The sequence below is a fragment of the Euwallacea fornicatus genome, chromosome 14 (assembly GCF_040115645.1).
Source record: "Euwallacea fornicatus isolate EFF26 chromosome 14, ASM4011564v1, whole genome shotgun sequence".
Lineage (NCBI taxonomy): Eukaryota > Metazoa > Arthropoda > Insecta > Coleoptera > Curculionidae > Euwallacea > Euwallacea fornicatus.
The window spans coordinates 2,424,559-2,449,603 of record NC_089554.1 but is presented as its reverse complement, the minus strand read 5'-3'; the positions used below and the strand labels follow the sequence as shown (position 1 = coordinate 2,449,603).

General features: G+C 34.1%; 2 protein-coding genes across 2 annotated transcripts in view; one reads left to right on the top strand and one right to left on the bottom strand.

The window, feature by feature from the left end:
* LOC136343453 (octopamine receptor beta-1R-like) overlaps positions 1 to 24,966 on the top strand; it is a 116,017-nt gene extending 91,051 nt beyond the window's left edge. Inside the window, exon 4 of the mRNA XM_066290182.1 lies at positions 12,905 to 24,966. Coding sequence (XP_066146279.1) covers positions 12,905 to 13,256 — 352 coding nt within the window. The 3' untranslated portion in view covers positions 13,257 to 24,966. The remainder of the gene's footprint in view (positions 1 to 12,904) is intronic.
* Positions 14,082 to 25,045, bottom strand: part of Cep290 (Centrosomal protein 290kDa) — a 27,447-nt gene continuing 16,483 nt past the window's right edge. The window contains exon 32 of the mRNA XM_066290178.1: positions 14,082 to 14,198. The gene's annotated coding sequence lies outside the window, so the exon portion shown is untranslated. The remainder of the gene's footprint in view (positions 14,199 to 25,045) is intronic.

Here is a 25,045-nt window from a genome sequence, read left to right as displayed (position 1 = left end):
ACTTTTTAAGCTCCTTACATCAGTATGTGCTCTTTTGGGAAATTGTTGTGCGTAAACTCGAGATACTAATAAATAATTTTCATCACATGAACCAATTACATAAACCATGCTAAGATGTTCTTGTATAGTATATTTTGATGGCCAATTTTAAAATAACCAGATTTTAGCAGAAACAGAAAACCGTAAAGGAGCAGTAAAATCTTAAAACGAGCAACATGGCAACGCATGCTAAACATTCAAACACTGGTCCATGAATGCAGATTTTCCTGGAATAATTAATAATTTCATTAACTTTAAAATATAATAAATATGATATTATTTTATACTAAAATTAAGAAAATGGGATTTTCTTTCATTCCACCTCATAAAAACCTCACCATCTTATTTGAAAAAATCAAGAAAATTTTAATTTAAAATACGAAAATTAAAGTTGCTATTATGAACACCCTGTATGTGTTTTTGACAAAACGAACGTTTATGCTCGCTAAAATGATCTTACATGAGAATCCATCTCAAAATGATCGAAACCTAACTTAAACGAACTGCGATATCATCTTTTTTATGAGATCATCCAAATGTCTGAAATTTGTTTTAAAACTTCATAACTTTGAGTCACGGCATTCCAGCGTAAAAAAATCTATCAAATAACACAAGCTCAAGAGAGGATTCTATCACATGAAAAAAATGGTACCATTCAAAAAAAATTAGTCTTTTTTGCGTCTCACGTTTTAGGACACTCTGTAGGGTTGCCACTAATTTTAAAATTTACCTTCATTAGCCTCATAGACATCCTCATAATTGATTTCTAATAAAATCACAAATGAACTCAAAGGAGTCCGAAGGACTGTTAAGTAAACACCCTGTATAGTCACATGATGAACACTGTGGTGTGGCTACCAAAAGCAGCAAAGTACCGCTAATGATCTTAAAAATGTGGCTTTATCTTTCATATTAAACGAGGACAATGTGAGAATTTCATGGTTACCTAAGAAGAAAATAAACCTTAAATCTACTTTAGGTACAGGTAATACACAAAGTGTTTCACAGAAAAGCTATAAAATACTATAGGGCTCTAAAGCTTAGGATATCTTAAGAAAGCTGTCATATAGCGGTCACTATAAAACACTGCCCATGCATTTTCATTCGTGGGGTCTTTTGAGGTGCCGTAGGCAAGGCAGTCATTACGTTGGAAGGTGTCATTGACATTATGTTACGGCCGCTATATTACGTTCCAAGTAAATAGTAGCTTAAGTTTCTCCATTATCTTCCAAGTAGTTTCATATTGGATTTGACCAGATTAAGCGAAATATGTGAAGCACTCTGAAATTTCTCCTCTCAATGGCTAAGAAATACCCATTTGATTATGTTAAAAACACGAAAGAATAACTAAAATCGATTAACCGATACAAAAGTTAAAGGTCCTTGAACTTAATCAAATAGTCGACTGCGCTAGTTTATTCCCTGTAATTGAATGCATGATATTTTCTTTAGAGTTGTTATTTAAAAAAAAATTTAAAAAGAATAATTGTAGCCTGCAAATGCTTAAAACTCGTTAGTTGAAATGCCGAGTTTAATGTGTTTAAATTTAGGATTTTCAAAATGGGTACTTTAGGGCAGGGAGGATTAAACTCTAGGAAAAAGTATCAGCATCATTTTTGATACAATTTTTTTTCGTACATATTATTCCTCACCTCAACGCCTTTCCCCATGTTTCATATTTATTCTGGAATTTCACATCGTTGAACTCATTTAGCACTTGGTCGTGGTTATAATAATAACTCTTAATGAATATTAAGTCCTTCAAATGGCGAAACTTTGTTCGACCGAAACCCAAAATAAGCATCGTGCAATATTTTTTTTTTTGTATTCCCGAGGGCCAGGAGAGCTGTTTTCCTTCGAGCTCCAACTGTCTTTCTTGCCCTAATTGAATTTTTGTTACTTTATCGAGTGCCTCGCAGACCTAACTTCTGTTATTTCGGATTTCGCTCCAACAGAATTATTTTTACCTTAAATCTGAGAAGCTACTGATCTTTTCCACTTTTATGAAATCAAATAATTTAATGCATTGAAGATGACTGTCGATCACTTTTGCTTGGAAATGTGTCTTAGAGCGAGTCAAAAAATGAAAATTTTATACTTCTTGTAAACAGTAATCTCCTTCAGATCTCAGTGTCCCTTTCCCCTTTTATAATTTAGTTTCTTACAAAAATTTCATCTCTCGAAAATTTCATCGAATATATCGACCCATTGACCATCACTATTTACATTCGGACTTCTCCTCAAAATTCCATCATCAAACTAAAGATCTTGACATCGAAATTTACATTCGGGTTCTCCTCACAATTTCATATTATTTAAATGTACGTCATTCACTGTCGTATCTTGAGCATGGAAATCACGTTTAGGTGTAAAATCAATTTCCATTCCAACTAATTGCCATCCTAAAACAAAGCAGTTACGCGACGTGGAACCAAATGGGTGGAGTAAAATTCACATTTCACTCAAACGCATAGCAAACACGAAGGCGGAGTATTGTTTTATTCATTCCCTTGTTAACCGTCGCTCAAGTTTGAATTAAAAGTTATTATATGCTTATAATGAAGCCAATTTGGAATTTAGTATTATTTCTATGAGATTTAGTGAGGTTCTGATAAGATATTGTGCTAATAAGGTTAAGTGTTTCGATTTGGAATTAATATCGTTTGTCTTATTATTAAAGTAGCGCAGACTCACTATTCTCACTCCCTTTCCTCGCTACATTTTCACTATGTTTCGTGTTCGTTTACTGTGCCTTGGAGCACTCCATAGTTTTATTGCTACTTCGTCCATTGAATTTTTTTCGAAATTCAGGGTCAGTCACGACATTTTTTTTGTCCCATAAAAGAAATTTGCACTTTTTTCCTTTTGTCAAGTTCATACATTTTAAACATGACAAAATAAGCCCTGAAACTATCTGCTGTGCCTCAATAATAACAGTAGAGGAAAGCTACTGAAGTTGATAGGGTTTATTTTGCCCCAGGAAATGGCTGGATAAAAGGGGCGAAATAGGGATGAAAAGGAAATTATGTGAATGCAGTTTCTTTTTGCTTCCGAAAGCTGGAAATCGTTAGAAGACTCGATTTTTATATTTTGCTATGACCATTAGTATCCCGTTTTGGGATTTATATATTACTTATAAGCCATAATTATAGATCTTGGAACATTGATCTTTAAAATAAAGTATTTTAGAGTCCAAACTCAGAAAATACAAATTATTTTTCATTATACGAAGAAAAAATGATTAAAAACCGCTATATTAGGTATTTTTTCTGAAATTTGTATGTTTCGAAAGCAAAAAAATATAAATTTAAAAAAGGGGCCAAGCAGCTATTATAGAGGACCTACATTGTCCCATATTCCGAGCTTTAAGTAATTTGCGCAAACTTCAAAACAAGAATATATTTTGTATTCACAATACTTTTGCCCAATAAGAAAAAAATAAAAAATAAAGAAAGTACTAAAGCTATCTAGAACCAAAGTTATTGAAGTTTGGAATGATAAATAGGGTGGCTTCAATGCGTTTTGAACGTGAATGGATGTAATCGATCAATCTGAATATACATATAATGTTAGCTGGATAGGAATGAAAGAAAAACTGTGGTACAATCGAGGTATTCAATATGAATATAGGGTCCATTGCTCCATTGAACCTAGAAGCGGCACCTCAAAAATTTTGGAAATTTTCACGAAAAATATACAAATGGGAGGATGTACCTACTCTTTACAAACTCTCAAAATTTAAACCCGTGGCGCAATCGCCTTAAAAAAAGTTTGAAATTTACTGTCTTCATAAGCTGTAGAAGCATATAGAAACAGACCTGCCACACCTCTTTCGATTATCTGAGATATGCGGTTAAGTGACACCGAGGTCCCAAAAATGTGTTCCTTAGGCTGCAGGACCTCAATTGAGGCGTTTAAGAGCAACGCAGGAGCCGCATCACTTAACTGAAATGACACGCAAAACCTCAAAAACGTCGAAATTTTCCTGAATTTCCCAATTCGAGTCTCATAATATTGATCTTTAGTACGGACGCAATCTCTCATACATTGCTGTCACTTAAAGGAAAATAAGATTCCTTCGGCAATAAAATGTGTGACAAAATCCAACTTTATGTGTCACAAAAGTGAGGCTTCTGTTTGTCATCCAAGGCGAACGATGATGTAATGATAAATCTGCGAGACGTGCACCTCAATAAATTTTCACTTCAGACGCGATTTGGCCCAGTTCGCGTTGCCGTAATTCCGAATAGGAGGAATACTTTTTAAAACAAGAAAAGAAAAAATACATACAGCCCATTCATTTGCCTAAAGGTCATATTTTAAAAAATAAACTTTACTTTTCAATCCTCGAACAAACTCTGTTAAAACAACTTATATAAATGGGACACTCGGCATTGAAGCGTGGCACTGTTATACACCAAAGTCGTTAAAAGAGTTTTCTAATTAAGATTTATCACATGCCCGACTGAGAATACATAAATCGAGCAAAAGATTTTGCTGGATGATGTATTTGGTGTGAAAAGAGAAAAATTATTCCATTCTTCTTTTTCATTTGATAAATAGGCCACCATTGGGATTTAAAACTCTACATACTTTTGTTCCTCTACATGGTGTTCAAAGATGCGATATCACATAAAAGCTTCGTTAAAGGTAATTTGATTGCAACGTTTCCTGAAAGTTTTGCAACTACAATTTAGTGTGTTGGTAGAACAAATCGTTCGAGCGCCTGCATAACCTGAGATGGGAAACACGAAACACAACGCAAACTTCGAAAACGTTTGCTTTCAGTGTACTATGCATTAAACATCTTGAGACTTTACCAATAATTGGAAATGCACGAACATGTTTTAAAATATTCGGCTATGCCGGAAGTGTCACCTCCAAGACATTAAATAAGACTTGTATACGGGGTGTTCTTATACCATCCGGCCATAACAATATCTATGAAGGATGTGATTGGCGGCTGAATCTTGTGGGAATGTTAAAGGACCAGCAAGCGAAGAGTACTTTTTGGAAACAGATTATCTTGTCGAACAACACTTCATAGAAGTAAGAAAAACGGTAACGACCAAACGAAAGATTAGCGCAATTGAACGCAACCCTTCCACGTAAGATCGCATGGGAACGTGCCGATTGTATCCTACAATTACATGCGTGTTCACAGATGACACACATAGTAAAATTTTAATCTTATTTGTGATTATCTCAAATTTAGGGAAAAAACAGAAAGTAAGGAAGAGCATTGTTGGAATATCCTAAGTAAGTTGTAAAGAATCTAAACTACCCTTGCGTAACCATAGAACGATATGGAAGAAACCAGGGTGTCGGAAATAAAATCAGACAATGAAGTAAATAACTTCTATTAGCTCCTATCATAAGATTCCTTCGCTTTACTTGTATTAACACGTCCATACTACTTTAAAATAGAAAACAAATTTACTTAATGCACTTTCAGCTATACACTTAGTGGTAGTGAAGGACTTCATGAGGACGTAGTTTCTCCTTCGTTGTTGACTTTACAGCGACTGAAATTTATCGTAGATAAATTTATAAATTATAAAACATTTAATAAGGGAGTGGTCGCTGGCAATGAGTTAATTTATTAGGTTGAACAATGCTTGTGTAGATTTAGAATATAAAATAGCAAGTTGGACCGTCCGTTAAAAAGTAATTTAACATCACATCTGCATTTTAATTTCGTTTGTTCTTTAAAAGATACGAATGTTACGATAAAGGGGCGCCTGCCTGAGTTTGTTTTGAAAAAATCACCGTCCGCATTATAAACGAATTTCTTCCATACTTTTACCGCACTATATGTCCGCAGGATTTTCAAAACAAGCACTGCTCTTTATAATGCCCGCGAACAAAAAAAAATTTTCAACAAACCACCAAATTGCATAAAGCTACCTCGTGAAACGAATTTGTGAGCACAAAAATGATAATTATTTAAAAAAGTAAGGGCATGGTTAAGGGTTAGAGTAAAGGGGACCATTACAGGTGAGTCTGTTACTCTTAACTGATTACGGTCGTTAAGAATCCTTATCGAACACCGGCCATTTTCATTTTTCATGGAGCGGAAGAGTCCGATTAGCATGTTCTATTTCCTTTAAATCGTTTTTTTTTATTTATCAAGTTATTTCGCTAATTTCACAGATTATAAAATATCTCGTTAAGTTAACACCACCTAATAAGTGCGATATATATATATATATCAGGACAGCCATTCACCAGTTTATTCATGAATGGCTTAAATCAGTTTCAAACAGCTGTCAGTATACTGACCAATAATAAAACCCTCTATTCAATAATTAAACGTGCATGCTTACCGTAACCGACATACCCTCAAATCGACCTCAATTTTCTAATGAAAATTATCGTGTTCGTGAAATCGAAATTGTATTTTTTGCGATTCTGCTCTAGAATAAATCCAGAAATAATTGATGTAACCCCGTTTCTACAATACGACTACATGGTATTCGCGTACAAGATATAGATTATTTATTTTTGGAAGATAGAGCGGCATGGATTCCACTTGTCAATAAATTTGATAAATTTAAGCAATTCGTCCAAAAAATGGAGACCAAATTACGTTTTATCTATTAGCGTTCGTTAGGTATAAGCTTTTGTAGGGAGACGACCAATTTCCAAACGCTGGATTTGATTTATGCGTTTTTAATGCTGATTGGCTGCAGGACTCCATTTTCCAATAATCTGATTTCACATCGTATCGTATCTGGAAGGAAAAACCTGTCCCGTTATCAGAGCGACCAGAAAACAGCTTTTTTAATCGACTAAAAAGATCTTTGAACCTTCTAATTCCTTAATGGCCCCTAACAAGAAGAAACCTGTTCATGATCATTCATAACGTATATTTCCAACCATTCATCAAATTTTTTGATGCACTGCTTTTGATTAATCCGCTGTAAAAATTTCATTTGATTCACAAGCTATTCGCATTGTTACTATTTAGTGACCTTAGATTCCGCAGTTTCCTACACTTAGAAAAGCTTAAAGAACTTACGAGGATACTCAAAGTTTCCAAACTCTCATGGGCCCATTTATTTATAAACCTCTACTACGTATTTACAAGAGGTCACGTATTTGTTTATACTTTACTGAGCAGGAACGATCAAAATCGATATTCCCGTAATAAATAATCCCCTTGTTAGTATGCATACGAATTTGGTCAGATGGGGAGGCAGATTTCTACCAAACACCAACCACACACGAGGTATAAGCTCCTTCAGGCTCACAACTTTAACGTTGGAAGAAGCTTCTGAATAATGTTTTATTAGAACAATTTGTTTCTGAATATAACGAGTACGATACAAATGCAAAATACGACTTGCCCTTAAGCATTTACACGACGTAAATATGTATTTAAATTTTAATATTTGCGTTGTCATTCGCCTTGCGTTCACCGTCATATTGATAAATGGTCACAAGACCAGCGTTAAGGGTAATCGACGAAAGAAAATCACCCTAAAATGGACTCGCTCGTTTTAGTAGGGAGCGGACGAGGCCCAGCTTAGAGTCGATTCATCATCACTCTAACGATATATGACTAGACAATATGTATATTTGAAGCTAGGCCATCTTCAATTTCACAGGGCAATAAGTTAACGGTCCATCTGAATAAAACTTTAAATTTAAGGTAACAGACCTTCCAGGTTCCACCAATAAATCTTAGATCCTCTAATAAATCTTATTGTAGGTATAGTCACTAAAGCTGAAAGGAATCCGAGAAATTTATTATTGTTCCATTGATTTCAGACATTGATTAGCGATCTCAGATTGTAGGGGTATTTTAGTTTCGATTAAGATAAACCTTCAAGAGTCTAGATTTATGGAGATAACATTGGCGCAGATCAGATAATTGCAGTCGTTTTATCCTGAAGTTTAAACTAAAAAACTGCACACGGCAAGAATACTAAGCTACCAAACGTCTGGAGGCCTAATTGATTGAAAACTTACCTGGCCGGATTAACTCTGTCAATAGAAACCCATATAGGCATGTTACTTCGCATGCTTTTAGCTGAACTAGCAAATTCAGAAATAATCAAGCTTCTGCATATATTATAACGTCTAGGTTCTTATCCCCTTAATTTCCATTTCAATCTTCATTAGTTGATAAACTTGTCACATACTGAATAACAAATTATGCTTTAATGAGCCTGATCAGATTATCTATTTCCTCATTTTTTCTTTAGAGCTCTAATCAATCTGGTAAAGTTGTAGTCCTGCAATTGGCATGAGTAGGTACTTGTAGGTAAAATTATATGCAACGCGGCTATAATTTTAACTCTTGAGAGAGGCTTAACTTCTGTGCAAGACAATTATCCTGTCGGAAAACTATAATAAGAACAAAGAACACTATCCTCTTCTTACGGCAGGGATATTCTGAGTAGTTTCTACGAAACTTGTCCAATTCTCTGATGATCTCCGTGTTATTCCCATGCATATTTTGAACTTTGGTATTCCCGGAAAGCAATCTCATACAACCTACAATGTTAATTTTAAAACAACTAGAGGCAATGCGGAGGCGTAAACACAACAAAAGCGGCGGTTTATTTACCACTCAAAAGGTTTATTAGGTTGCTCCTGGCATTTTAATGATTCAATTCAATACGACGCGGCTTTGTCACGCAATCCAGCAATTTGTCTTCAATTTTTTGTTCATCCTCTATAGTATTTGAATGTTCATATGATCGGCTTTGTAATGACAGAACTGAATTGAAACTATTAAAAATAAAAGAAAGGAAGAAATCGATACAATTCGTTCTAATGGATATTGTAACATGTCCACGTAGTAGGAAAGCTATCTACAAGATATTTTTGTTAACTCAGTGATTGAAGATATCGTTATATTTCGAAAATCGCAATATACATTGTGCTTGGCGCACCTACTTTAAAATTGGCTATCGCGCAATTTTTCAAATGGTCATTACCATTACTAATGCTAAAAATAGACGCAAAATCGAACCAAATGATCTAACCCTCTGTACCCATAAGGACATGCAGAGTGATTTACGTGGCCTGTGCGTTAGAAAATTTTTGATTTGCCAAAAGTGCATGTTTACAGCAATCTGGTGGTCAGCTATAATAAGCACCGTAATTTAGACAATTGCAAAATACCACACACTCCAATTTTTACAATAGCAAATACCATTTTTGATCTTATAAACGAATGTAAAATCGAATTTTCGAATTAACTCATTAACACTGCAAATTCTCATTTTGAAAGTCGTTTTCAAATTATATACAATTTTTATAGAAATTGTCGCTGTTTTTTTTCAAATTTCAAAATCCTGTGCAGTGTATTCATTTGAAAATTTACCATCCCAATTATCGTAAAAACGGAAATACACGCGAAAGTACTGAGTAAGGTGATCTTCCATCTTGCAAGGGGGAACACTTTTGACGTTATCTGCGTAAACCTGATAGTCACCCCTTACCACGCCGCTACCCCCACTTGAAAATTTCAAATGGCATCCCCCATAGAGTTGCACCCCATATTAAAAGTAATTAAAAGTGCAAAATATCGGTGCATTAAGAAACTCGATTTGTCAAACTCTGTCGAAAAATCAGAGAAAAACTGATATCACGATTACCAATACGTGCAATAAGTATTGGAATTTCTCAGATTTTTTGACATTTCGTTCTATTCGACAAGTAAATAAATATTTTTCATCAAATGCGACATATCTCATTCCTAATTTTTTATAGAAACTCATTTTGCAAGGTTTTTGCTATGTAGTATGTGTTAAATGGTCTGCGATAGTGTAACATTAACATCTGGATTAACATGATTTATTTTGTAGAAGAAAGAATGAAATTCGTTTTAATGTATGATACAAATAACAAATCCCCTCGGCAAACCGCTGGGGTTTTCAACGAGATATATCCTCACAAACTTGTTTCTCATGCCTATGTGAAGTAACTTCTACAAAATTTGCAACAGGGTTAGTGACCAATGTAAAATGAAATCAAATGAGAGTATTGAATGAGGCTGCCACAATTGGGGCGATTTGTGGCTGAACCAACCTTATTAATTAGAAAAGTGTCGTGTCAAACTGGAATTTCAATTGGTTCTATAACAAAAGTGACGAAAATATACAAGGTCCAACCATACAATGTGGAAATTCATCAGGTACTGACTGAAAATGATTCTGATCCAGAATTGAGCTTTGCGAAAGCATGACAGCGCCGATTACTACTACCCCAAGTCTTGTTAAAAATATTTATTTCTCCAATGAGTGTACATTTTATTTAAATGGTTTTGTTAATAAGTAGAATTATGGTTATCGGTGAGACCACAATTCTTATGTTTTCCTTGAAGACAATACTCAGTGGTCTCAAAAAGTTAATATATGAGCTGTAACATTGAGAGTTCCGATAGTAGGACCATTAGTCACCGATGGTAACCTCAGTGCTGAAGTATATCCCAATACGTTATAAGAGTCAATTGACAATCTTATAATAGGAACTGTAGCTACGCAAATAAATCACAACGAAGATTATCTACTCAACCAAGATATTTTACACTTTCAGCAAGAGGGAAACCGCCACATTATATTATACCGGGGCGACAGTGGTTGGAAGGTCGTTTTTCAGGTATATGGATTGGCAGAAGAGGAGCAAATAAATAACCTCCAAAATTTCCTAATTTAACGGTTTTTTAATTTTTTTCCGTTGGGGCTATCTCAAATCAGTTGTTTATAAATCAGATCCTGAAGACATTGATGAACTAAAAAATCGCATAACTACGGAATGTCGAGCCATTATTAGAGACACTTTTCAAAGAGTCAGACAGAAAACCGAAAGCAGATTGTATTTATATTTAGCACCACATGGAAATCATTTTGAGCAGCTTGTGATTAAATGTGACAAAATTACAAGTCTGAAAATATTATTTATACACATTTACTACGACTAACTTGATGTTTTCAGCCCCATTGATAACGAACATTAAAATGATTTTTCTTTTATTTTTCTGTGATTTCTCGAAAACGCTTTGACAAATCGAATTTCTTAATGCACCAATATTTTGTACTCTTAATTATCTTTAATTTGAATGCATCTCGGTAGGGAGTGATACTAAAAATTTTCCAGCCAAAATGGAATTGCATGAGGTGACAATTAGAATTACTCAAATAATGTCAAAATTGTTCCCCTTTGCAAGCTGCAGAATCACCTAACTCAGTACTTTCATATGTATTTACGTTTTTCACATTTGGAGTGGTAAGTTTCCACAAGAACACGCTGTATAGGATTTAGAAATTAAAAAAAAAACAATTTTTTATAAAAATTGCACATAAATTCAAAACGACTTACAAAATAGAAATATCCAGTATTAATCAATTTATTCCAAAAATCAATTATATATTCGTTTATAAGATTAGAAATGGTAGTTGCTATTGTAAAAATAGTAGTTTGTGGTGCTTTATAATTGTCTAAACTGCGATACTTATTATGGCTAGCCACCAGCTTACCTCTAAACACATATTCGGCAAATCAAAAATTTTCTAACGCATAGGCCGCATGAGCTACTCTGTATATGCTTTTGGGTATAGAGGATTAAATAATTTAGTTTTAAACATGTAAACTTGACACCAACCGGTTTTATTTGCCCACATAGTGTCGAATTGGTATCCCTCGGGATACTGACCGATTAAGCTCCTTCCCGTTCCCGGAAACCGCCGTAAAGCATTACTTCAAGAGGGGGTGGTATGTAAGTCTTTTACGCCTGCATTTCTATTTTATTCTCTCTGCTCCTGCCTCCTTTCAAAGTCGGATTTTTTCCTTATAATCCTCACTATTATGCTGCACACACCGTTTCAATTCTCTGCCAATTTTAGCATGAAGTTCTCTGTTGTGACCTCGAACAATCGTTTCGTCACTGTTCCTCTTCCCGCTGCGAAGTTTTCACAACAGAAAAAAAGGTATGACGGGCATCGTTGTTGCCATTACAGAATCAACACTAGTCGGATGTTTTCTTTCTTCTTCTGTACAAATCTCCACCAAAAGCACCATGGTTTGTCATCGCTTGCTTGAAGAAGTAATTCGTTTCTCCCAACTTGGAGCTTTCCATTCGACTACGTCGACAATGAACGCTGTTGCCCATCTCATATTTCTGCTCCACCTTTCTTGCCACTCTATATACCTAATCTACAATGATGAAACACAGAAGATATGCATAAAATGATCGTCTATACTCCATTTTGTAGCAATTTAAAGAACGAAAGGTCAATTTTATGCACCCTGGGATAACCCCGAAATTTCACGACCCATTTGCATAATCGTCTGGAAGAATGTGCCTATACGTAAAGCAATTTAAAGGCGACATAACGAAATATGGAACACCTTATTATTTTTTATATTTAGGGAAAAACATATTAAGTCCCTGGTTTTTGCATTTCGAGGAAGAGCTTAGATCTTTTTCAATTTGGAGTTTTGTTTAAATGGCGGATTACGGCTACTTACCCGGAAAATGCGGAAAATGGAAATTTTTTACAAGGTGAAGAAATCCAGCTTGGTTCAATGTTGTTTCTCTGAAGCGTAAAACCCATAATTCTAATTAATTTTAACAAGAGTAATTAATGAAATAAGGGCACCCCGTTGGTTAGTTTCTTAATTTAAATGAACATTATCTTCTAGATAAAGTGCCTCTACTTTGATCTACAGTACGTTTTTTTTTATCGCGTAACATAAGGTGTTATGTAGTAAATTTTAACTCCACGTTTACTGATGGAATTCTTTTACCATTTGTACCATTCTATGCTTCAAGTTAGTTTAAAAGACCTTTTCTATTTATAAAATTTAAAATCAATTCGGTCAAACACACTAACCAAATTCTTTTTTCCAGGTATGTCATATCAACTCTGTGCGGTACCGACATTTGCTATAGTCCACAATGGGTGGTAACGTTGGTATTCTGGGTGGGTTACTTCAATTCGGCTCTGAACCCCTTGATCTACGCGTACTTCAACCGAGAATTCAGGGTGGCCTTCAAAAAAACTCTTCAAAGCTGCTGCCAAATGATGTCCAAGGTTCTATGTTGGAGGTGGAGGAAACAGCGAGATGCGCCCATTTCGTATAGCAACGCTTCTAGTGAGGTGCCTGGGAACTATATTAGTCGGGATCATAATATCCCGAGGTGTAGCTATAATATTTCTGAGGGAGAGATTGTGAACTTGCAGAGTGAGGCTATAATATAAATAGAGGGTATATTGGTGAGATAACCCGTGGAAGGTTAAATAGTGAGGAAAAATACCTAATAATATTATGAGTCAACTTCGTACTTCAGAACCAGTAGATCTGAACTCCATTATTTTTTAAATGCGAGTTGCCATATTCTGACTCTGGTGTGCAGATTTATATCTGGTTATTGTTGAACCAGTAAAAGGGAAATACAGCATTGGAGCAATAAAATCACAATCTGACTTCATTACAGGATGTTTCCAGATTTATTTCCAGGGTAAATTATGATCGTGCTGCTAATTTAAACATCAAGTCAGCTTACCTAGGAACGAAAAATGTTACCAAAAATGGGTTATTTTTCAACGATCTTACAAAGTTAGCCTGCAGCTAGTTAACAGAAAATATTTTTCATTTCCTTGCATGCCATCTAAAGATGTTTAAATTTGTTGTTATCTGGAGAAAGCTGATTTACTACCGAATGAATCTTTTGCTCAAAACCAACTGAATCAAACATCAGTTGGCTATAAAAGAGCAAGAAATACATAAAAAGAAATCATAATCAAATAACGAGCTTTTTTATTTATTTACGAATTTTAAGCATTTGCCAAAAATACACAGGGTTTTAAAAGCCGAAATCAATAAAAGGTTGATTAAATCTTAAAGAAAGTGGTAATCGATATAGGTTCAGTAGAAATTTATAAAGGTTATTTTGCTATTTGATGTTCGAAACATTTTCAAGACTAAGGTTAAAATATCGTCAGCTCAATATCCATTTATGCCACTTAGGAACACATTCTTATTGTACGAATGCACATCATAATATTTGAAAAATCATATTACTATCACTTTAGGATGATGTATTGTTATATGAGTCGCAAAATTTATACTAGCAACCTAACTAAATTTCTTCGCTTGCAGTTCAAAGGTCAAAGGGAGTAAAGGCAAATTCAAGTTTTGACCTGAAAAAATGAACGAACTAACTCTCAATAAGTTTAAATTGGGGAAAATAGATGACGAGAATAATAATAAATTATGTAGAAATAACGCCAAGACCAAGAGGGATGAGTATGCCTACGCATTAAGTACGGATTAAAAGAAAATTCGATATAAATACCTGCCGCATCTGAAACTAAATTGAGCATCAGTTTGAGTATAGTACGAAAGAGACAACTAGTGGAAAAAATGGTTTGAGCAAAGCGAAAAAATATCAAAGAGTAATCAAGAAATGTAAAGAGTTTTGCAAATTAAAGAGGAAATGAACTCTCCGCCGAAGATAAAGAATAAGTAAATGTAAAAAGTGTTAATAGGGTCCCAACATCATACTCTCAATTTTCTGCTCCCATCTCGATATAGGTGTGTTCCAATTATACGAAAAGCACTTCGGGGAAAAACTGCCTGTAAAGAAAGTAAACTGCAAAAACTTCAGTTAAGCCCGCTTTTTAACTTTCAACACAACCTCTTTTGACATGATTATTAATAAAAACTTGCTGTTCAACCGTAAACGTCTGAACTGTGTTCGCTAAAGCAACAAAATCCACTTATTCTACTTCTGTAAATGAAACCTCGACACGAAACTTAAAATTACCACTCTATTACCAGCATCGCGTCATCACTTCGAAATTAAATTATATTATTCCACTTGACTCTTGAACTTTCTCACTAACGTTTTAAGGAATTAAAGCCTTTTTTTTTTTTAAGTATGTAGCCCAAATTGCTACGAGAACCTGCCTAGAATTACGGCACAGAAGAAAGGGCTAGCGAAACGGAGCAATATAGAGCGGAAATTTTTCAAAACACGTTTTTAATTGGTTAACCAAGTTTCACGATGTAAGGCTAAATTAAATACGTGAGCGGATAAAAATTTATAATCCGAAATGTCCCGCCGCTTTTAGCGGTTTAATGTCAGATCCATGGAAAGTGCACTGTGGTTTTAAGGTTTTTAGGCGGATTTTATTTCCAGCTTGAAAAATGAAACTGGAAAATAGACCAGACGGAACCTTCCTAAAAAATTTGAATTATAAAACTTAAATGGCCTGCGATGTTTTTGATTTATTGGCGGAACCAAAAGTAATTTCCATCAAAAACTAGCAATCAAGTCATCTATAATTCAAAAATTTATAGTGCCATTATAAGACTATTATTACAGGACAAAATTGGACCATTTTAGAACGATATTGCCGTTTTAATGGCGCTAATATATTTAATGCTTTCCCACTGAAAAAAACTCCAACTGAAAAACATTATTTTTCTATTTTTCAGGTTTCAGAGATAAAGAGACCTAATCGTAATAGCGTTTTCAGTGTCGAGCGCAAATTGGACTCTCAAAGTAGCAGCACGAATAGAAATTTGCTTTGTGGATTAAGTTCGTTAGACTAATAGAGTAGCTCAGCTCGGTCAAGAATTAGATCCTGATAAATAGCTGATAGGCTTGTTAGGGTTAACAAATTCAAGTAATTAATACTGTTAACTCTTTAATGGGTGACATGACGGTATTTCAATATGGGCAAACGAACATGTAAAATGACTATATTGAGCATGGGACACCACTGCGAAAATTAAGTTGCTGAAATGGATAGTTGCAAAAAAAAATGGATGTTGCACCCCATTTTTTATTATCAAGAGAGTCACTAAAACGAGGCCTCTATGTTTGGATTCGTAACACTTAGGCGCTCAGATTGCGTTAAATTCAAATTTTAACACGAGCTTGTGGGGAACCGTGAGAGACAGAGATGCAATTAAATGAAAAGCTGCCGCTTTCGGTAATGTTGGTTCAATTTTTTTTCAATACCGGCCTGGAATTTTTGGTGCACATTTCGAAGGAGCTCTCAATTCCCGTAAGATGAATGTATCATTTGTAATTTCTTGTATATTCACTCTATGTTTTGTTCAATTTTTATTTTGCAACTCTGACCGTTACTGAGATGGCGCCACTGAACGCAGGTAAAAAAAAGCACCTGGTATATTAAGATTGAGAGCATTTCAAAACTATTCAGTTGTTATAACGAAACGCTTCTGGTACTTGCCTGTCTGAACGTGTGAAAGGCCTTTTCTCTCCGAAATTGGGTTATGTTTTATATCCAACCGAGACCTAATTACTTAATGTAGGACACTCTCCTTAAGTACGGTTCAAGGTTCCAACCTGAAACTGCAGAGGGACGGCTAATTCAAATGTATAATATTGTAGTATTGTATGCCGCAATTCCATAAATTAGGTAGGTTCGTCTGTATTGCTGACGTCAACGCGGTATTTATTACAGCAAATGGTATGGGAGGTATGAGAGCAGAACAAAGGACATAAACGTGGATATAAACTTAGACACGAAATTGATTTTGGTGTTCAAATAGGTGACGCGATAGAAGTACGTAATATTAGACAAACGCATAGATGTGATTGAGATGATTCACTTTAACGTATACTTGCACATAAAGAACTACGGACCTGGTTACGCACAAGGAAAATCTCAACTTTTCGAAAACCGCGTCTGAAGTTGAGAGTCAATGATGAGAACAATTGTCAGCTCCGCAGCAAATACATGCAGAGGCGGAAAAAAGTCTGTGTAGAAGCAACAAAAATCACTCCAACTCTCACAAATTATGGCAATATGAGATAATAAGTAAAATTTAAATTAAGCACAAGATGTTTGATAGTTGGTGGAGGAGACTGAGCTGGATTGTAAAATGGATCATTCTGAATCGATTTAACCAAACCTAGTAACATACAAAGTGTCACCGTTCTCGAAATATACCACCAGAATAAAATAATAATAGAGTATCGTTAAATCTAACGCTGTATTAGGAAGAATAAAAATCAATCAATCAATCAAAACATAATGACTGCCAACAAATCTACAAACTACATTAATATTTATGTTCAAATTGTAAAACGTTGTTTTGAATGCATTTCTAATTCTAATGTGAGTTGTTGCGATACCAACTCGCATTACATTTTTAAGTGTTTCACTGGCTTGAAAAATTGTAGTAATAAGTTGACCTCGATTCTGAATTTCCACTTGATGCACCAGTTCTTTTATACGTCCCCACACAAAAAAATCGAAAGATGTCAAATCGAAAGATCTAGGAGGCCATAAAATGGGACTATTCCAGCCAATCCATCGACCAGCAAACATTTAATTTAAATATTGAGTTACTCTTCGGTGGTAATGAGCGGGACACCATTCGTTTTAAAAGGTCATATTTCGTCGTACATTCAGGGGTATTCATCTTAATAAGACGGATACATTATTTTGTAAAAAAGCTAAATAATTGTCCCGGATTAAGTTTTCTGGTGGGATATATACTCCTATAAAATGACCACCAATAACTCCTCTCCATATGTTAACATTAAACTTATATTGGAAAGGAGTAGATCCTTGGACATGTGGATTAAGATTTCTATCAGCTCAATAATGTAAATTATGAAAGTCCGCAATTCCTTCTATCGTAAATTTAGATTCTTCCATTCAAAGAATACGTTTCAAAAACGTTCTGTCTTCTAGATCTAAGTCTAACAAAAAACGACAAAAAGTAATTCGTCGTTCCGGATCTCCAGGTTCCAGACCCTGTACCTGCCCCAGACCTGTAACGGAAAGCGTGTTTCTTTTCGGTTTTCAATACCGACCAAACTTTCCAAGTGGAGGTGTTCTGAACTGCAGTTACTTTTCTAATACTAGTTGTAGGCTCCCTTTCAAAAGCAGGAAGAATGTCTCCGACCTCTTCAGGCTCACTACGATTAGCCAAATGGTCAAAACGATTGTGTACCGGACCAGTTTCTCTAATACGACGAAAGGTCCTGCTAAACAATTTGCATCAGGAATTCGACAGTTAGGGAATATGTCTTCATACAAATGCTTAGCAGCATTGATATTTCCATTAGCTCTTCCATAACTGTTTCCTTCTGAATTTTTTTTATCATTCTTCTTGCCTTTTCTCTTTAAGCAAAACTTTTGAAGTTATTTGAAGTTTTCGAATCCGTTGGTCCAATAACTCCCACAAATGTTCGATGAGATTAAAGTTTGGCGAGTGAGGTGGGGCATGCAATTATTTAGGAGTGTTATACAGCAGCCATTCTTTAACAATACCTTGCGGTATGTTTGGGAAAATTATCTTGTTGATAAATATAGTGATCCCCTAAGGTCAACTTTTTTTACTAACGGTCTTAATTTTCTCTTTAAAATGTCCAAAACCACAAAACGATCCACCTGAAAGTCAATGAATTCTAACTCTCCCACTCCACTTGTGGACATGGACCTTCACATCATAACATGTCCATCACCGTGCTTTACAATGAATGCTAAATACTTTGGATTCATCTCGGTATTGGGTTTTCTCTAAACAATTCGCCTTCCATCTGAACCTCAAATGTTAAATTTACTTTCGTCAGTCCAGATAACTCAATCTCAAAACTATAAAAGCTTACTAACATGAATTTTTGCAAACAGCAATTTCTTGTTCTGTTTCATATTAGAAACAAAAGGCTTCTTTCGAACAACACACTCTTTACATCCATTGTTTTTTAACAAATTCTGAACAGTTCTGGAACAAACGATTTTATGGAATTGTTGTTCAATCATTGCAACCAGCTTAGGAGCATTTACTTTAGGATCTTTTTTAAGAATCCTGAACACATACCACTCTTTTCTCTGATTTAACAATTTTGGACGGTCAGATCTTGCTTTTACTGGTAGATTTTCTCATTCTTTGTAATTTTAAATTACCCTTTGTACCGATGAATCTTTTACGAACAATGTTACCCACTTGCCTTAGTGTTTTCCTTTTTCCCATACTTTTATCTTAACTTCTCGCAATGCAATTGCAATGTGCTTATTCTTAGGACTCATATTGGAAACTTATTCTAGACCTAAGCAACAAGTACTGAATACAAACAATCAACATGTTTCAACTTGTCTCTGCGACTTAATCGAAAATAACCTTTTTTTATGTATACATACTTTTTTCTGTTATTAATGATCACGAGGAGGATGAATATCAGTTTTATTTGAATAAATTGTTATATTTAACATGTGTAGCAAATTTTTGTTGAGATGAATCTACTCAATTGCAATAATCAATTTGTTTCGATATTTTCATTTGTTGGCAAATATTCTCATAAAATTTTAAATTTGAAATAAACTTTGTTGCTTTAATACAGACTTTTTTCCGCCACTGTATGTTACTTCATTTATTCTACTAAAATAAAGCCTTATTATACTAAGACTGTAATGAATCACTTTATGGTCGCAAAATATTATGCTTAAGAACCCTGTAACCTATACCCCTGTAATCCGACGAGACCGCCATGGTTAACAGAATGCGTTAAAAAACGATCAGGTCTTAAGAAATTTATCTTCGTTTTAACCTATTTCGCCAATTTAACCGAGGAAAAAAGGCAAGGAGAATTTGCAAAGCTTAGGTTTTTTCCTGGATTCTCTGGAAACAATCGGAATTTATGCTCTTCTCATAAATAAAGGCACAACTGCTTTAACAGTTCTCTGTACCCCCGAGCTGGAAAATTTAGGGCACTCTGTTAAGACAGGGTGTTTCCAGGTATCGTGGCTGAGAACGAAATCGTAAATCTCAATTGAAGAGGTTCTAAGCCGTAAGCGTACATTGTTTCGCAATCACAAGAAATAACATTGTTTCACCTCATTCTGAATCTGTAGCATTCGGATAAACCATCCCTATTGCGCGTTGCCCTAATCTGTATGTATGCCGAAGTTATTCAAGGTTCCTGAATAAGCTTTCGAGTATACTCCTTCTGCGGTATTAAGCAGGATTTGTTGCCGTCGAAAGAGGAGACGCTCGAGGACGCTTGAAAAATACTTCTGTCAGCCAGCTACTAAGGCCATTTATCTGGTAAATAGCCGTTTGATACTGGGGACGTGTAACAATCTATTCTTCGGTATTACTGATTGTATCTATAAGTTTTAAAGTTAAATTTGGTTCACATATCGGTGAAAATGCTTGGTCGAATTTATCTGTCATGTTTTTATTATGCCGAAACCTTAACGGTAACACAAAAAACTTCCGATCAACAAAATAAATGAGTTAAGAGAATAAAGGGATAGGGCGACCTTGCATAAGGGCTGACCGTTATTTCTCCATCCATATCACGAAAATAAATCCACAAAAACGAGGCGGCGCAGAGGTGAATATCAAGAATGGCGAGACATCATAATCCTTTTTTTTCTTTTATTTTGTTTGAATCCCCAATTTTTTGCTCCCACAGGGTCAATAGCAAGATCTGTTGGATCGAGAGTGGAACAAGTTTTTTAGCTTTCATGGTAAATCGTGAGTTTATTAAGTAATTAACAGTTTAAAAGTTTACTTTATTGTTCCACTAACGTGTTGTTTCAAAAAAAATTAGGAAATTTTAGGAGCATGTTTCGTGAGATTAAAGTGGTGTCGAACGACATTGAAATTTTTTCAAAATCAAATGTGTGTAGAGTTTATTAATTTAAAAATTTACCTAACTTGCACAGGATATCATTCCTAAACAAAACAAAAAGAAAAGAAATTAGCAACCCTCCTCAAGTGTATAGAACATATTTATTATAACTTTTATTTATTTGTCGAATGTAGTAGTCTTATTTCCATTTAAATACAAATTATTATTATACCCCATGCTTATAGAGTTGCTACCGCTGCCTCTAACAAAACGTCTATTATTTGCTCTAACATTAAATTCTATTGAAACCCCTGGCCTGAAACTCATTCAGCTAATGAAAAATAGTGGAATACAATTAGAAAGAGCTATTTAAACCCCTAATCCGTTCTTCTTACTCCGGTCATCAGATCTGTTCATTCTTTTGTTTCCCGGAGCATTCTTCTCGAATTTTTAACAATAAACGAATTATGTATTATTCAGGATTAAATAAAATTCAAAACAATCGTGGAAGGAGTTTTTTAATAATAGATTTAACAGAAGTGTTTTAATATTAAAATTGCAAACATTAAAGTAGACGCAATGTCGCTGTATCCAGCTATAGCAGAATTATCCCCCCTCCCAAGAGTTCCAAGAAAGCAACTTAATTTTCTAAATTACAACATAATCAATAACGTCTTTTCAATATTTTAAGTGGGAAAGTATAGGTAAAAAACGTCAGGTCAATACATCAAGCTCTCTCCAAAACCCGAGATAGTACGGGCAAAATGCGATTTTCATGTTGCTTTATTACCTGCTCGAAAAAAATTAATCAAACGGAAAGACATTCTTCTTGAACGCTTTTATGTATTTTAAATTTAGTATTTTTAGCATTTACACAAATTTAGCTACTATCAATATACGGTAAATAATAAAATTACAAAATGGAAATTTGAAAGCAAATCTGCTTGGTGGTTAACGTAGATAGAGAATAAGTAGATAAATGAGAGCAGATAAAAAATGAGTTTTGGTTCCAAAATGTGAGTTAAAGGCAACATATGGAATGAATCTGTTATTGTAATGAATGGACTAACAGCAGAGCAGATATGTTTGCAAATTTCAATTTAAAAAAGTCCCAGCTTCCAGTAATAACATTATTACTTAATTCATATTCACTTTATCCACTTATGCGTAAGCGCTCAAATTTCCGAACGTAAACCGTTTTTCGCAACAAAAGTAAATCCTTTATTTAATTAGGTTTTAAAATATGTATTAAAATGTAATGAAATCCGCCACAAAAAGTTACAATTTAAATTATAAAATGTAAAATTTAATGCAACGAAATTAAATGCAATTAAAGGTTTGAGCTAACACTTTGTCCATGAATATAAATGAGGAATAAAAAGGGGAGAAATTCAATTGAACAACCGTAATTATTCTAGGATGAAAATGAATTCTCGTTTAGATTTTTTCCTAGATTTTCGGAAAGGAATTAACCCACGTATGACGCTACTGTACAGGGAGATTGGAGTTAAAAATTTTGGAAAAATGTATAAATTATCTTCAAAATAATTAATAATTGATAATAGTACGTAATTATAATATGGACATATTTTTTAAAATTAAGCATCTTTAAAATTATATTTTCAACTAGAAATTTTGTAAGGGTTAGTGCCAAGGTGCAAGGGGTAGAGCAATCGAATTTCACTATAAAAACATTTTCCCCTCGATAAGTAATATTTCTATGTATTCTATAAATTTTTCAACAAAGGATCGCATTTCGAGAAATTCAGCAAGGGAATTTCTGATCACGCTGTACATTCCATCCATTATTAACGAGCCCTAAAGTTGCCATATTCGAGGCAATAATAGCTAACCGCAGCTACTCGCTTAACCGAGTATTCCTTTACTTAAATTCTACCTCATCTTAATAAATATGCGAGCTCGTTGATTTTTAGGGATAAAGCAAAGACGGGCTTGAACCGAACCGCAATTTAAAATACTTAATGGTCCTGAAGTATGCACTTTCCTGATCATTAACTTTCGGATCATCCTCATTTCAACTCTCATTTTCGTGGTGCTAAAAAGTTGGCTTTTTGGGCCGAATTTATCTAATACCTGGGGTAGCGTATTTTAGACAAAATCTCTCTAAAAGGTGTGTATTCGTATAAGAAGAATTCTCATATGAACGTTATTGCCAATCACACATTCTATGAATACAGGGTAGTAACTTTGAATAATAATACGTGGATAAACACACGAAATATACTGTAAAATTAGGGTTTTGGAACCCACTTTTTACTCTTTATTACTCATCTTATTTAACTTTCTATTTTCAAGCTTTTACCAGGGTTTTTATGAATGAGAGTTTCCTGTTATAAATAATATTTTCTGCTCAATCATTACAACTATAACATTTTCAAGCTTTTAAAGGCTTAAGTAGTTTTTAGAAATTAACGATAATTAATCAAACATAGCATTAAATAAAAGAATTTATTGTACTGAAATTTAAATTAACACAATCAGCTAATTCAAATATAAACAAATTAATGTGTAATAGTAGGGTGCGTTATCAATAATAAAACCTCAAAGAATATACTTTTGTTACATGTATAAAATTATAAGCAAAGATAAAATTAGTGAAGATCCAGCAATAGAAACGTAATTTCCTTCTCATTTTGTAAATACTTTTCGAAATCATATAAGAACCGACCAATGTTGTACAATCCAAATTTCGACATAGATGTAAATAGTTTCTATTTTGGTTTTGAATCGACTATTTTTTGAAAATGTTGTAATTTATAACATATTTTGGAGATATGCAACATGTCTGTCCTGTACTTATTTTATAAGAGATATTGTAAATAGTAGATGTATCATAGAATAAAGATGAGGAGTGAAGGGTTTATGAATAAAGATCACTTTATGAAAGGAAAATTCGACAAAATCATGCGAAACTTATGGTTAGATGAGTTAAATGTTTTAATCAAGATCCGTTATTTAATGAAGTTATATTTTATCAACTACAATAAAATGTACTGTAAAAATACTTTTTCAAGTAGGCTCTTCATTATCAAGAAAATTACTATTTAAAATATAGCAAAATACTCGTCCTTTCGATTCTTTAGCCAAACCCCCGTACAAACTGCTATATTGCGTAATATAATATTTAGTTAGAAATATGAAAAGTTGTACTTCAAAAACTTCTGAACATAGCAACATAATCTGAAGATTTTTGTTATTTCGATGTTTAATTTATTCCAAAGAGCCCTTTTTAACGTAAGTATTAAAGCAAGATATAAACAAATGAAACGTATACTGTATGCAGCGAAAACAAACACTATCCTTAATACACTGTAATTTTAAAAATAGAGGCGAGAAAAAGTAAGTTTGTAATAGAAATGGTCGCAATAATTACGTTGTAATGTATTAATTACTGTTGTAAACAATAAATTAGGGATATGTGTAGTATTGTAAAGCAGTATTAATAGGGTATATTGAGCATTGCATATGAGGGTGCATGATAATTGATTGAGAGCGTGTGGTAAAAGACTATTAGACGCATTTGCATACTGAACGTAGCACTTTACTGCATATGTGCAGTAAGAAGTTTTATCGCCCGGAAATCGAAAACATCATTGGCATGAGTGCAGTAATTATTTTTGGTTTCACAATGAAATTTTTTTTAGATATTTAGAATAATTTTTAAACGGTAAGTCAACTCAGCATCAAAATTCCCATATGTTTGAATTTAACCAACTCCGTAGCTCCTACCGTTTTCAAGGTCGTATGCAAATCTATAGAGAGATGGAACATACAGACGGTTCCTTACGAATTTATGGCACCCTGTATATTACTTAGTTTTTAATGCGTGACAAAACAATTTGCTAAAGGAAACCGAGAGCATTCCTAAAGAAATGTAAATATATAGATTCCTACCTTCTCTAAATCTGGATCTTCCACTACACTTCAGTTTTCGTAGTGAACCTACATGATTCATAGTTCAAAAAAGTCGGAGCATCTAGGAGGCAAAAATCCAAAATAATTAATTAATTGAAAAATATTAAAACAGGAAACATTAATGCCTGTAATTCTAGAAATAAATCTTATTGATAACAGTTCCAAAGGACCAACCAATCTGTGGTGATAAACTGGGAATAGTATAACGGAACAGTATAATGAAACCAATTATCATCATACCCTAGCAATTTACTGATTAGTTAATTCCCAACATATCTAATAGTAATTAAAATTATTGTATCATAAATACTTAAGTTGACGGTGTAAGTATGTTTGAGTACTGTTTTGTAAAGGTTTTGTTTGTCCAGACTAATATATTTCAAATAAATTTATGTTATTAAAACAAATTTAAATCTTTTATTTAATACATACTATATATTTCCCTTCACCTGCATTCCCCTGTTGTATTAACTATATCTCGACAAG